A 14,816-nucleotide genomic window follows, 5' to 3' on the forward strand; every position below is an offset into this window, starting at 1 on the left:
AATCGTAAATCCATAATTAGCTGCACAGCTAATAGTTTGCTGAACTCAAACAGATATAAAATTAATCATTATTGAATCATAATAAAAGCACGTCGAAGCAAAAAACAGCAACAGAGACATTAACAAAATACTTTCCCACCGTTTAAGCGCTTGAATGCTGTGAATGTAAGCGATCGCGCGCTGTGCTGGCTGGCTGGCTGATTGAAGAGTGAATTCGACGAAAGGCTGGATGTGTTTAGAACTTTAGTCAAGCAATAAAACTGGAAATAAACCGAAGGCAGCAGCTGAGGTGTAATCAAACACGGTAGACGGCGCGGAAGCCCGGCCTAGAACAATGGGAAGCACTTTATTTGAATGCTGCACTTCCCTGGAAAGCGTCTGCACCTTCGTGAGTTAATAAATCAACGGAGTTGCTGGCTGCAGCAGACTGTAATAGCACAGTGCATGCGAAAAATGCAACACTTTGCAGTAGCACACATTGTCAGCGGCTCATTGAGGGACTGATGAATAGAAGAGTACCAAATAGGCTACAGAAATCGATACAGAATTTCAAATGGAGCATAGATGTGTATGTGTGATCGTATGTGCAATGCCATGCTTCGATTTCATTCTAGGCAGTGCTGAGATTTAACCGAAATGAGCGCTTTTAACACGCGAAACGCAAGCAAAGACGAATGCAAATATGTTTGTGTGTATTTGGAGCACAAAAATGTTAATTAAAATTTTCAAGATTCACTTGGCCAGCTCAACGCAAGCCACTAAATGAGTCAGCAGAGCGCTGATGAAGGCAAAAAGTAGGCGGCGCTGGTGGGGCGCAACGCGCGTATTAGTTGACTGCCGCTTGGTGCCAAGCAAGCTGATAGACACAAACATACAAACCTTTATCTGACAAAGTCGACCGCGCGACTGACGTGGCGCAGGATAACAGCGCACAACAATGGGCAACGTCACTGCCGAGAGCCGAGCGCCGAAGAAGATGTTGCATGCCGACTAAATGCCGCTGCTAAGCCACCACCACCAGCGCTGCATTGCTGCCACAAACCCAATTAACTCGCCAGCGTGAATATTTTGCAACAACATTGCAGCTTTTACTTTTTTGCTACATTTCGGCATGTCCATCGCTTAATTTCGTACGAACGCGGTGCCGTCTCGTGTCCTTGCTTGTCTCGTTGTTTACATACGTGTCTTCATGTCTTCTTTTTATGTGCTTTCGCCGCACAACTGACGTTCTTGTTTTGTCTGTTCTGCTTTCTGTTTGCAGATCTAAATGAGTGCTCGCCAAATCCTTGTCGAAACGGTGGAATTTGCCTGGACGGCGACGGTGACTTCACATGTGAATGCATTTCTGGTTGGACAGGTAAGCAAATAAACATGCCAGCGTTGAGTAGGCGGTGTGGGAGGGGAGGTGAGGGAGAGTTGAAACTTTACTCCGAAGTGGTGGCATTAATGAGCTGGCATTCGCGTGAAATGCACTTTTTGTTTCTGTTGTGAATGGTATATGTAAGTGTCTATAGCGTGTCTGTGGCAAGTGTAGCTCAATGGAAAAGCATTGGCGAGTTCCAACGAAGTAAGAGGAATACCTCACTTTTAATTCTCGCCTAAACTCTCAGTTTGATCGCAGTAAAAAGCCAATAATTTCTCATATTCGCTTGCTTCGTGTGGGTGTCGACACATGCGCTTAAAGAGTTAGGCGGCAAAGTCGGCTGGAGCATATCGAAGGTCTGATTAATTGAAAGTGAAAGGTCCCATTTATAATATATTTGTGTCACACGCGATTGCTTGCATAATTAGGCGACGGTTATGCTCTAGCGAATTTGCTATTTTGCTATAAGTATGATAAATGAATGTTTGAAATAACTGTATTTTAACTGAGCTTTACCACAGAACGCTCTAAAATCGATTATGCAAATGATCCAGATTATGCGCAGTGATCAACGCGTTCACGCTTAATTAATTAGCAACCGTTGTGGGAAATAATTTGAATTAATGTTTTTGCTAATTGATATTGAAGCCATGGGCGACTTGAGGTTACACATTTCAGTTATAAGTGTGAGTTCGAAATTGTCAATTATTTTTTTTTACTTCCTTTGAATGGAAATTTATATTTTTTTAAAACATTACTGACACTTGGTGGTGATGTGAGCAAAGAAAGTGTGGCGCTGATCAGCGCGTTTTGTGAACTCAGCTCCACTCCAACCATGGCACTTAACACCATCTTCCACATAGTGCCCGTAGACATCGTGGGAAGGTGTATTGATGCGAAAGTTGCTATCAGACTCAGAGCAGCTGGGTTCTTAAAAGAACACGTATTTAAACATTCGGATATTCTCACACATTTTGACTTCATACCGGATCACTTGGATCATAGAGTCGTCAAACCGAACTCTGGTCGCTCGTTCTCTGCCCATATACTTGTATATTGACCAGGGAGTTGTGGGTGGGAAGAAGCCATTGGAGGATAGAGGCAGTGAGCTTCTTTACGGTTTGGTCAAAGCTTCAGAGAAGGTTGGTGGAGGGGCTTACTGTCAGGAACTCTCTATCAACTCCAGCTTCAGACTTCCTGACTATTGTAGTGTCTTTCAAGCCAAGATTGCAACCATTAAGTTAGCATTAGATTTACTGCTACAGTGAGTAGTCTTCTTCAGTGAAGTGACCATCCACTCAGATAGCAGGGTGGCGATACTAGCCTTGAACTCATTAACAGTGTGTTCAGGGTTGGCCAAGGAGTGCCTAACCTCGCTATCAATGACATCAAATGTATTAGTGATAAGATTAGTATGGATGCCAGGACACAGCGAAATCGCAGGAAATTGCAAAGCTGATGAGCTAGTATGAACAGGCACCCTAGAACCACTATCGGTGGAATGGGCGCGGGTCGCTGCTCCCGTATGCTTTTATGTTCTACTAGATAGCTGGACTTCGCGGATGCTTGGCCAGCGCTGGGCCACCATCGTTACAAGCGCTGGCGTAAATGCCAAGACCGATCGCAAGAGATTTGGTGATCTCTCCCTTTAGGCTTTTAGCAGGAAATTGCCTTATTGGCGTCCATGCGGTAAGGTTGGTAATCTTATCGAACTCCATCTGCAAAAGCTGCAAAGAGAAGATGATGTGGAAACTACTAAACACTTCCGTCTTGACTGTCTCGCTTTTGGGACAGTTCCACCGAACTGACGAGAATGGAAATTTGTATTGGATCCTATGCATTTTGCTAAAATATGAGTTCGAACACCGGAGCTCATCTTTTCTACATCATACAGCAGTACACAAACGATCTTTGGTCAGCCACCCAACCTAACTTATCTTAACAACTAGTAGAAGGAAATACAGTTTTACTTTTTGTAAATTAATGACATGTACCTTAATTCATCATGAACTCCTGTGGCTCAATTTTCCACACACCTTTTATAAGCTTCGGCAGGGATGGCCTTCAGTTCACACAAGTTCTTCAATTTTTTCGAAGTTATCGTATGAACGACTCGCCTCGCCTTGATTGAACGAATGACTCAACCATAGTGAAGTGAAACTTAAACTTTTTTACATTCTAGAGGCAGCGCTATTTCTGTAAAAACGAAAAAGAGTATTTTAGGGAAACCATCAAGGAGAAAGCTTTGATGTCTGAATAAATTGGTTTGATTACATTCATCAGAATGTACCTTTTTCATAAAAGTCTAGACGTGGCTAATAGGACTATTATAAAATCAATTACCAGAGCCCCATCGCGACCAATATCCCATTTAGAGATTTAGTCATTAGGACCAATTCACAATTCGCACGTTTTTTGGCTCGCATACTTTCTGAGTGCGACAGTTACGTTATACTGAAAAGTCTATTACTTGATAATAAATCGAGTTCAGAATAAATCACAGCAAGAGTTAAATACAAACAGCAAACAATGTTGCGTGCGCCAAATTCCGACCTAATTTCCTAGCGACCCTTTCCTTGCAGCCACTTGCATTTGCACCTTCAGCAGACGCTGTTCTCAATACACACACTACTACACATGCACATGTGCTTAAGATTGCGCCGATCGGTGTACGATTTTCGACCGAAATCCTCACCATGCAAAAATCAAACCAAGCGAATAAAAACAATAACAAAAAAAAAAAACGAAAAGAAATACAGAAATACAAAATATTTTAATTAAAATTTCCTAATCGTGTGTGAAGTGTTTTTATCTGATGGTGGGATCATTCGCCGCCGGATTCATTTAACCTCATATCGTTTTGTCTCTCAGTCAGTGCACGTGTGTGTGTGTGTACGATGGCAACTGTCCGTCCTTAGAGCACTGCGCGTTCGCTTTCTGCTGCTTCGCCCGCACTAACTCCACTCGCCTGCTCCGCAACTCGGCGGCTTGGGAGCGCATGCGCTCGCTTACAAATCCGTTGTCTTGTTTGGCTGTGTTAAACTTGAAAGCGAATTAATACGAAACGCAAAGATCGCGTTTCCAATTGCCGTTTCGTGTTCGATTCGCCGCATTGCCTGCCTGCCTGCTGCTGGTTGTAGCTGCTAGCTGCCGTTTGGTGTTGGCGGCATTGGCCGCCGCTTACCTCCAACTCTCGGCAGTTTACAGCTAAACAAACGCGCATCCTAAGTTGCGGCAAGCGCAAGCGGCAGCCAGCAGTAGCGGCGGTGGCAGGATGTGACAGTGAAGTAATAAATTGCATTTCGTTTCTTGTACGCCGATTTGTAGCGCTGATACACATGCATATCGCGACGGAGCACGGCGCATGCGTGCATGTTCGTACATTCGTTCGATGCGGTGTTTGCAAATGTTCTGTACCTACAAGTGTATGCCAATTGAGATGGCACCAAATGAGCTGGCCAGTGGTCAACTTACGTGCATACAAAGTGCGATGGTGTCGAAAAGTTAGTTAGGCTATAGCCCTGAGAAATAATTTAAAGAATTTGTTCAATTGCCTGCGAACAAGGTAAATTTACACTGGCTGCAAAATAATTTATGCATTTAATATTGCGCAAGGAGGCGGAGAGCAAGGACTCGGCTCTATAGATGGCTACTAGATGTCGTGCATTTCGGACTATTTGCAGATGGCAATTAACTGTCAATACTTAAGCATGCAAATATGTTTGATATAATTTGGCCTCACAGAAGATCATGTTTCAAGTGGCAACAATTTTAACGAGCTAACTAGCTAGCTTATGGCTAATAAGGTGATCAAATTCACTATTTCCCAACGAAAATTCGCCACACCGAATCTTTAAAAATCTGAAGCTTTCATGGTGACTTAAAGAGCAACATCATGAGTATTCTTTCCGCTGATCATTTTCTTTAGGTCTTAGAACATGAAAGAGCTGAAGAATAAGTCAATTTTGTTATCGCTAGGTCAATTGTGAGCCCGATCAGCACCCACCTTGCACAGAGCTTTCGCATAAAGCTTAAGTCCAAAATGATCCATTGTCACCTCTGGAATGTAAGCCAACTTGGTACCCTTTTCATTCCACATTTCAAAAGATTTCAATAATCCAACCATGCACTTACGAACTCCGTCGAAAGTAAAAATTATCACAGCGCTTCAAAAACTTTTGGTTCTAAGATTCGCAACTGAATACTCTAAAAATACATTTCCTCGCTGGAAACCCCGGCCGAAAACCTGAAGTTGAAAGCTCAGGTCATTTTTGGAAAGTCTACTGTAGACTAAAAATTGTATAACTTTACCCACAACTGATCCGATTTATCTGACTTCTTCATTACAGGAAAACGTTGCTCGGAACGTGCCAATGAGTGTTATGGCGGTCAGTGCCAAAATGGTGGAACTTGCCTCCCTAGTTCCACCGAGAAGGGCCTGCAATCGCACTGCCGTTGTACGCCCGGTTGGCATGGCGTTTTCTGCGATGAGCCCATCGACCAATGTAGCGGACAACCGTGTCACAACGGCGGTACTTGCGAGTCAGGCACCGGTTGGTTCCGCTGTTTGTGTGCACAGGGCTTTTCCGGACCGGATTGTCGCATTAATGTGAATGAGTGTTCGCCGCAGCCTTGCTTAGGCGGTGCCACTTGCATTGACGGTATTGGTGGCTTCACTTGTATTTGTCCACCGGGTCGACATGGATTGCGTTGTGAGATATGTAAGTCAAAAGCTGTTGTAAATTGAAAAGGAAAGTATCAAAAAAATGTTTCTTCATTCCAGTGCTTTCTGATCCCAAGTCTGCTTGCATAAACTCGACAAACACGCTCTCGCCCTATCATGCCTTGAATCAGAGCCAAGGCGACTGGCTGGAACTGGCGCTCTCTGGCAGTACAGACGAGTACTGCAATGCCTGTATCTGCGAGAATGGCACTTCGCGTTGCACGAATCTCTGGTGCGGCTTACCGAATTGCTTCAAAGTGGATGCTGCTACGAAATCTTCAAATCTGTCCGGTGTATGCAAACAGCACGAAGTGTGTGTACCAACAGTGAATGAGGCGTGTCTCTCGCCGCCCTGTGCTGTACGTGGTGACTGTCGTGCGTTAGAGCCATCGCGCCGTGTAGCTCCGCCGCGCCTGCCCGCCAAGCCGGAGTGTTGGCCAAACCAAGCAATATTGAATGAAAACTGCGCACGCCTTACTATACTGCTGGACTTGCAACAAGTTGGCGAGGGCTCTTCCGTTGAGGGACTTTGTTCGGTGATACGCTTTCTGCTGGCCTCAAAACTGGTGAAATCGCCACCCGACAGCAACGACGCCATGCTGATTATAATTTGCGATCTGAAAATGGGCACAAACGACACCATCGAAATGACTGTGGTAAGTACTAGGCTTAAGTGAAACTAATGGAAGTAGTTCAGTAATCTAACTTCATATTTATTTTTACTTTAGTCATCCACCATATTAGCAGATCCGCAATTGCCTATAACAGTCGGCCTACTCGGCGAGCTACTCTCCTCCCGTCAGATTAACAGTTTGCAACGCCGCAAAGAGTTACGGAATGCAAAATTCGCGCCTTTGGTCTCCATACTAGAGGTCAAGGTAGAAACCGCACTCGTGGCGGAAGGTAATCACAGCAGCCTACTAATTGGCATTCTTTGCGGTATTTTCATCGTGCTAATCGGCTGTGCCGTATTTATAACACTTATGTGGCGTCAACGTTTACACCCGCGCTCTACATCGGGCATCAATCTTACACCTTCAATGGATGTCTCGCGTCACGAAGAGGAAAAATCGAATAATCTACAAAATGAAGAAAATCTGCGTCGCTACACAAATCCGCTCAAAGGTTCGACCAGTTCTTTAGGGCGTACCAATGGCATGGAACTTAGCCTCAATCCATCACCCGAACTAGCGACGGTATCTTCACTTGTAGCTGCTTCCACCTCAGCGCTGCATCGCTCACAACCACTTTATCCAGCCAATTGCGGGGAATCGAATTTCGACTGCGAGCTGGAGGTAAGTGCGACCGGCAGCAGAACCAATGCGGCGAGCAAGACTGAGCTTCACCACGCACACGTTCAAAAGCGCAACTCGCAAATCTTGCTGCACAAAACACCCAATTCGGATATGAAGAAGAACACCGTCGGTTCGCTGGACAGTCCGCGAAAAGATTTCGGAAAGAGATCAATCAATTGTAAATCAATGCCACCGCCCGCCAACGAAGAATCGGACGTGCTCACCGTGGTGGTGTAGTACACGATCAAAGTGGCCGTAGAGGCGCCATCGTGCATTTGAGCCAATGATCTCAGAATATCTACCGAATTAACTAGCAAACTGTAGGTTTAAATATATATATTCCAACTTTTGGAGCCCAACGAAATGTGGCAACCATGGAAGTGGTTATGCGTCAGGCGTCAGGTGTCAGATGATAGGGGCAACAAAGGCAGATCGAGAAGATGTCCTTAAGCTGGCTAAACGCTGCTGGTGGTAACAGTAAAATCGACAACATGCGACCGAAAGTTTACTTAATAAATTGTTTACGAATTACGACTGTTTTGAATCATTTTTATGCAAATACATATTTAACTCGAAACTAGCAATATGCAATAGTTGAACTTATAAGTAGTATAATTAAATTAAATCACAAGTTAAGCTTAGAAGTAAACAAGAAGTGTAATGTTATTGGAAAAAGATAAATATTTAAGATAAGCCGTTAGTTTAGTGCATATAATGTTGAGTTTGAAAATCCTACAGTGTGTGATATTAAGAATAAAATAATTACAAATAACAAATGAATAGATAATTCTGTAATTCTAACCTATAAATGACGTTTGCATTAAGTTATACTTTAGGAAATATAAAGAATTTTAACAGGAAAAACTATTTAACTTAAGTTGGTTGTAAATATAATTAAACTTACTGAAAAAAAGTGTGTAAATATTAGTGCTTATAAAAAAATGTAGTTAAATAAGGAGGAAAATATTTTGCACGAACTTAAAAATTCCCACATACAATTTTAATAATTTCTAACATTTAAAAAATATTTTCATTTGATTTTGTTTAAGTTTTTTCATGCTTCCATATTTAGTTAGGTTTGTTAGTTATATATTGTTTCTCAACTAGGCTGCAATAAAATATTTAATTAGTAGTTATAAGTTTTAGTTAGCCATTATTTATATTGATTATACATTCGTTTTTGTAAATGATGTTTTGGCATAAGTAATTATTTTTGAATAATTTCTTTAATTTTGTACCGTAGAACTTTTATTACTTTTATAAATAAATTTGTAAAAAGCAATGAATAAAGTGAAACAAAAACATTCTGTTTTTCATTAACCTGGAACGTCATTCTTATTACGAAAAATCAGAACAAAACAATTAGGAAAAACTTGTTTTCAAATGAATTTAAAATGGCGCGTCGTCGCTTTGACGATGGATAACGAAGCAGAGTTAAATATTTTATGATAGACGATTTTATACAGTATAACTTTAAACATATCCATATGTGAAAAATAAGGTTTAATTATTAATTCGGGGCAACAAAAAAACAAAACAAAAAATAATATACATATATTTTAATTCAATACATTTTAATGCATTTTTTACTTCAAGCAAAAACTAACACGTAAAAAATAATTCAAATATTCCACAAAATTCATCAAAACAAATTGTACATTATTTATAACAGGGTTAATACCTTCAATATTCTCCGTTTCCCTGCAATTTCTCTGTAATTCCTCAACTTCTGGCATATAAAAAACCAATTGCTTATGTGGCAACTCTACAGCTGATAACAACATTTTACGTCAGCTGAATATTAAAGCAAATTTGGTTGATAAATCTTTGAGCTGAACAAAAGTAAATAATAAATTAGCAACTACAACAAGGATTGCTGGGAAATATATCGTTTTATATACATTAATAAGAGAAGGTAACCACCGTCTGGAAACAACCCATTTAGTCAACTTAAATGCTGGAATAAGTATTGAGCAAAGTTGTAAAAATGCTGAAATTCTTCAAAAATATTTTATTGAGTCTTTACATGCAATACGAATTGGTTACTTGCATTTATATGTTTGAACCATGGGAAAAGAAGCTAATAAGTAAGTAGATTTGTTGATTATTAGTTATAAATTACAAATAACATAGTATTACAATGGGAAAAAAATAACGGAATCAAATACAAGGAAAGATTTGATGAGAGTTATCTAAATGGTTCTCACTACATAAATCTTTCTTTAAGTTTCTTTGTTTGGAAAGACAGACCGATTTCTGTTAAAAACTGTAGATAAAACAATACCCAGAGCATTATTGAATGAAAACAAACAGATTAGTGAAAAAATATTTGATGAATCATTTATCTGAAGTGTAGTGAGAGTGCAGATATTCACTACTGCTACAAGTTTAAACATTACATTAGCCAAGGAGATAGACATAATTAAAGACTATAGTTAAAGTTGTAGAATTTAGTCAGCAGAAAAGTCGATTGTGGTTCTAACACTTGAGAAAAAGGTATAAGTAATGTAAGTAACATAATAGCCATGTCGGTTAAGTATGTGAGGGTCCACCAGCCCAAAGGTCACTGAGCAAATCTCTACTCTTATTTATATAACAACATTCAAAAATATACCTACATAGACTTCAACCACTCATAAAATAATTAAAACTTTCTTCTCATTTCAGATAGTTTTGTAATACTCACTCTTGGTTTGGTGATTTTCTCCAGCTTCGTGTATTTGCCTTCATATTTTGAAACATTCCTACAATTTGTGTCTCCGCTACCACAAAAAGAAGGCTCTGCATCGTATACACCCATATTGCAAACACAAAAAATGAGTATGAGTTAGGAGAGAATGGGACATGACCAAAGTAAAAACGCACAATATTTATTTGTTAAGTGTAAATTCGCTACTTAGGCCAAAATGTTATTGACAGCTTTGATAATTAACAATTTACATTTTTATTCCATGAACTATGATGTTTAATACTAATAGCAGACATAACATTAAGGTGAAAATCGACAGAGACTATGTGGAACTCAATGAATTTCAAAAATGTTATCGTGTATAAAGTGATACTTAATAATGTGGTGCTTTAGATGAAATCTTTGTAATGCAAAGCGCATTTAGTGTTAAAATGATTTCTGAAAATTTGGTTCATATACATTCAGTTTTTATTATTCGTCCTTGAAATAAAACGTTTAAAGACAATATACATATTTATTCGAACATATTCGCACATTATTGTGGGTGAAACCAATCTCAAAAGGGTTGTAATCAATCAATTATATAGTTGCCATAATCTAAAGCTCAATAAAAATATATTTCATAACGTATAAATAACTTAAGAGATATTATTTGGTGAATTATATAACAATTTAATTTTCTTACGTTACGAAACACAGTTTGTGTGAAATTAAAAAACTCACATTTTCATATTACGTGGGTTATACTCAAATAGTGTTTCAACCTTCGAAAATGTAAACGCTTCGTTTAATCAGCTCCACCAACAAATTTTTAAACGCGTTTTTCTCGTAGACACGAATTTGCTGCAGCGATTAGGCGGAGACAATGATTCGACAATTTTTAAATTTTCAAAAATCGTCCGTTTTTAGGCTGTCACACTAGCATGCCCCTTTAGGATATTAATTCATTCATACGCATAGAATTATGGTCGTTTTGTGTATCCATATGTACATACTTATGCACTTACCTAGTGTGTGACTTTTAATGAAATTGCAATTATCGCTATGTTAAAACTTCTAAAATAAATAGTGTTGTGAAATAAGCAAATACTTAAAGAAAAAGTATTAATCAACACTTTACATTAAGCTAAGCAAAGGGCATATTGTTGTGAAAATTTTTTTTTGTGCATAAATACGCTCCTATTTGTTCCTGCTGCATAAACCATTCCAGTTGTACTCTTTGATTAAAAATATAACTTCAATGAGTCGCACAATGGAGGCGTTAAAGAAAAGCCCAACTATGCCACCAATTAAAACTAAAAAAAAGATAAATTTAATATGCAATATTTTCTTCATACTTTTATAAATTCTTGCTCAAGATATACTTCTTTTTATGTACTCACTTAACAAGTCCAGTGGTGTCTTGGTGACCCGTCGAATATAACGCTGCGTTGGTAGATCAATGAGTGCGATATGCACCTGTGTCACCTCCAGACTACTTTCACCGTCACTACTTTCAGTTAAAGAAACAGATATTAAATTACTTCTCTAATCAGTTGTTGGTGTATTCATATATGTATACGTAAGTAAGTATGTTACTCACGCATCCGGCGAACTGTAAACTATAGTGTATTCAGGTTCTTCACATGAACTCATACAATCACACGATTTGCGCTCCAGTTGTATGTCCTCATAATATTTTGTGAGACAACTCAAGCCGCGATAATCGCACATGGGCACAGATCCACTTTGCGCTGGAATAAGAGTGGTAAGCACATATAATATTTATTAAGCCTGACATTTGGCTTACGTTTCATTGCAGGTGCTAGAAAATGGCTGCTGCAATTGCAATGTTCCAGCTGCGCTTTAAGACCGCACTCTACAATACAAGTGGAATAGCTATAGAACTCATAGAGACCCACTTCAAGTCCCCAATCTGTGGGTTCGTTGCTGAAGCGGCACCGACGCTGATCTAGCGTGAGTTGATACACGCTGGGATGGTTATACACCTCCATGACATTGATGACGATCTCTTTGGTGCTGCCAAGCAACACTGTTTCACGAATCGTACTCTCAAAGAAGGGAAGTGGAATATCAATGGGTTGATGTATATGCAGCTGAATGTCCGCAGAGGCATCAAATTTCAATATGCCAGGACCGGTTTCACGACTACTGGCGAAATGCATTTGTGCGCTTTTACTGCAATGAAAAAAAGCGAAAAATATACTTATGTACATATAGGAATACGAAGAACTCGTAATGTAAAATGTATGTGAAAACTTAAAATTCTCCAAAGTTGCTAACCGAAATTTCATAGGTAAGCAAAATAAATAAGTAGCGATCATTCAACCAAATGTTATTCATCACATATGTATGTATATTTGTAAGTGAGCTCAGCACTCACAGCTTGATATTCGTTTTAGCCAGCGCCTAATTTCGCAACGAAAAAATTAAAGATGAAAGCAATTACAAAATTAAAAGTTATACAGCTGCTTATTAAATTCGCTGTTCTTCAACACCCGCCGAATCAAACACCGCTTATACGATATTAAAGTTCACTTACCGTGCCTGATTCGAGTTGAACGCAAAGCAAATGCCATATTCGGTTTGAATCGGCAGAAATTCGTCGCAACAATTGAACGGTTTATTTATATATCTACAATTGAGCAACAACTGTGCGCATTTACCGCGAAACTGCAGAAAAAGTCGGGTCAATATTTATGTTAAGTAAATTGTTACTCATACGCACCCGTGTCAAGAGCTCGGTGATGTTCTGTGGGCATTTCAAATAATCGCATCTATCGCATGTGGTACAGGTGCCACGGAAAAAGACCACTTCACCGACAAAATCGTCCAATTGCAGATCGTGATTCGCGCCGAAATACTGCTCGCTCACGTCCCAAATTTTCTCGCCATTGTAGATCTCACAAACGGTTATGGCCGGAAAGGAGGTGTTCCAGTTGATGCTTTGTAAAGTGGTGTGCGTGTGTTCATAAAAATTCACTAAATATAAATGTATACTTACAAAAGCGTATCCATATTGAAGGATACGGATGAGGCGAAGAAATTATTAAGAAGTCCCACACAGAGTTTCACCAGAAACGGCAGGGTGTAGTAAGAAGACAGCAACAGAAATGAACTGTGGAATTATTATGAAACCATATTACATGTTTTTTTATTTTGAGAAATATTTCACAATTTTACAGACTATTTTAGAATTAAACGCAGCGAAGTCGCCATTATCGATCATAGTAACTGCCAGCAGGACTCAGTGTGGATGACACGGTTCTAATATGTCTAAAACATTTCGTGCTGCTTTTATGTGTATATATTTCTACATACATACATATGTATGTGTAAGTGCAAAGTGACAAATATTCTATCATATTTTTGGTATTTCATTCATATAAAAGGCTTTGTTTTCATATCCTTTTGTTTGTCCATCATCTTTTGTTCGACTTTGATTGAAAGCGTTTGATAACGATCTAGGAGTGAACTGATTTTTTGACCCATATTATGTTATTTTTGTGTGTTAAAAGCGACTTTCCAGGTCGAAAAGGTGTTTGGATTTCAGTGGCTTTAGAACATTCAATCAAGGATATTACAATTGGAAATATACTACCTACCACAATATTGACGGTCAGAAAATTTTACAAAACATTTAAGCTCAGAAGAGAGAGGACAAAATAAAGACTAATAAATGACAACTCAAAATCGCATACAACACATACAAGGTTACCAAATTTAAATACGCTAGAAAAGAATACAAGATTTGGTAGATCCTAGTGTCCGTGCCGATTACGTAGATCCGACTGTTGTGGTAACAATCTTAGATTTGTAGTGTGAAGTATAATAAGAACCACACTGTTGTATCTTTTCAAGATTTAGAAACCCAACGGCGTGAATTGTTAAATTTTTGAGTGCTTTGAGGCGCAGTTTTCTCACTTTCTGCGCTGCAGTCTGATTATATCTTATCAAATATCAAATTCCAAATCAGAATTATTGGTAGTCGAGAAAGTCTTTTCGTATTTGTAATCAAACTTCAACTTATTTTTTTTTTATATTTATAATGAACTTTAATGAACCAAATACGTACCATTTTGGTCCACAACTTTTTGCCATTTTTCCGCTAGAGACATTATTCCATCAGTGTAAAACTTTTTAAGTTTCTGGGCGAAAAACTGCGACAAGTCATTTTCACAGGCTACTCTTGAAGCCAACTTTACTCCATTAACGGAGTTCTGCATTGAACGAAACAAATAGTAGTCCGATGGTGCAAGGTCAGGACTATATGGTGCATGGATGCATCAAAACTTACCAGCCAAGCTCTCCCAGTTTTTGTCGAGTCATCAAAAATGTGTGTGGTCCAGCGTGGTCCTGATGGAAGACGAAGCGCTTTCTGTTGATCCCTTCTGACCGTTTTTTTCGATTGCTTGCGTCAATCTCATCACTTGTTGACAGTAAAATGTAGAATCAATCGTTCTACGAGGCTGGAGCAGCTCATAGTGAATGATACCTTTCCAATCCTACCAAACACTCAGCATAACTTTTCGAGGCGTCAATCCTGGCTTTGCGACCATTTGTTGAGCTTCACCACGCATAGGCCATGATCTTTTTCGCACATTATTGTTGTATTTGATCCACTTTTCGTCTCCTGTTATCATTCATTTCAGAAATGGTTCGGTTTCATTTCGTTTCAGCAAAGAATCGCAGATGTTAATTCGGTCCATTAAATTTTTCACTGACAATTCATGTGGTCCCCAAGCA

At 39.3% G+C, this 14,816-nt stretch overlaps 3 protein-coding genes across 4 annotated transcripts in view; 2 read left to right on the forward strand and 1 right to left on the reverse strand.

The window, feature by feature from the left end:
• LOC120782666 (protein serrate) overlaps positions 1-8,579 on the forward strand; it is a 96,049-nt gene extending 87,470 nt beyond the window's left edge. The window contains exons 14-17 of one of the 2 annotated variants that reach the window (XM_040115045.1): positions 1,262-1,357; positions 5,713-6,084; positions 6,147-6,742; positions 6,815-7,618. In XM_040115045.1, the coding sequence (XP_039970979.1) occupies positions 1,262-1,357; positions 5,713-6,084; positions 6,147-6,742; positions 6,815-7,618 (1,868 nt within the window). Of the gene's footprint in view, positions 1-1,261; positions 1,358-5,712; positions 6,085-6,146; positions 6,743-6,814 lie in introns of both variants that reach the window. The other variant, XM_040115046.1, reaches the window with a different exon arrangement.
• A 589-nt stretch (positions 8,580-9,168) lies between these two features.
• Positions 9,169-10,707, forward strand: LOC120766233 (serine palmitoyltransferase small subunit A). The gene is made up of 2 exons (XM_040091611.1): positions 9,169-9,468; positions 10,049-10,707. Exons 1-2 carry the CDS (start codon positions 9,369-9,371, stop codon positions 10,210-10,212), a joined length of 264 nt encoding a protein of 87 aa, XP_039947545.1. The 5' UTR covers positions 9,169-9,368; the 3' UTR covers positions 10,213-10,707.
• A 503-nt stretch (positions 10,708-11,210) lies between these two features.
• On the reverse strand, positions 11,211-13,322 carry LOC120766232 (pickpocket protein 19). Its single transcript, XM_040091610.1, has 8 exons — positions 13,258-13,322; positions 13,075-13,188; positions 12,799-13,015; positions 12,613-12,743; positions 11,860-12,248; positions 11,653-11,803; positions 11,453-11,559; positions 11,211-11,365 (listed from the first exon to the last, which is right to left on the reverse strand). The coding sequence occupies exons 1-8, from the start codon at positions 13,287-13,289 to the stop codon at positions 11,250-11,252; spliced, it is 1,257 nt and encodes a 418-aa protein (XP_039947544.1). The 5' UTR covers positions 13,290-13,322; the 3' UTR covers positions 11,211-11,249.
• Positions 13,323-14,816: the final 1,494 nt, after the last annotated feature.

This window comes from Bactrocera tryoni, chromosome 1, assembly GCF_016617805.1.
Source record: "Bactrocera tryoni isolate S06 chromosome 1, CSIRO_BtryS06_freeze2, whole genome shotgun sequence".
Lineage (NCBI taxonomy): Eukaryota > Metazoa > Arthropoda > Insecta > Diptera > Tephritidae > Bactrocera > Bactrocera tryoni.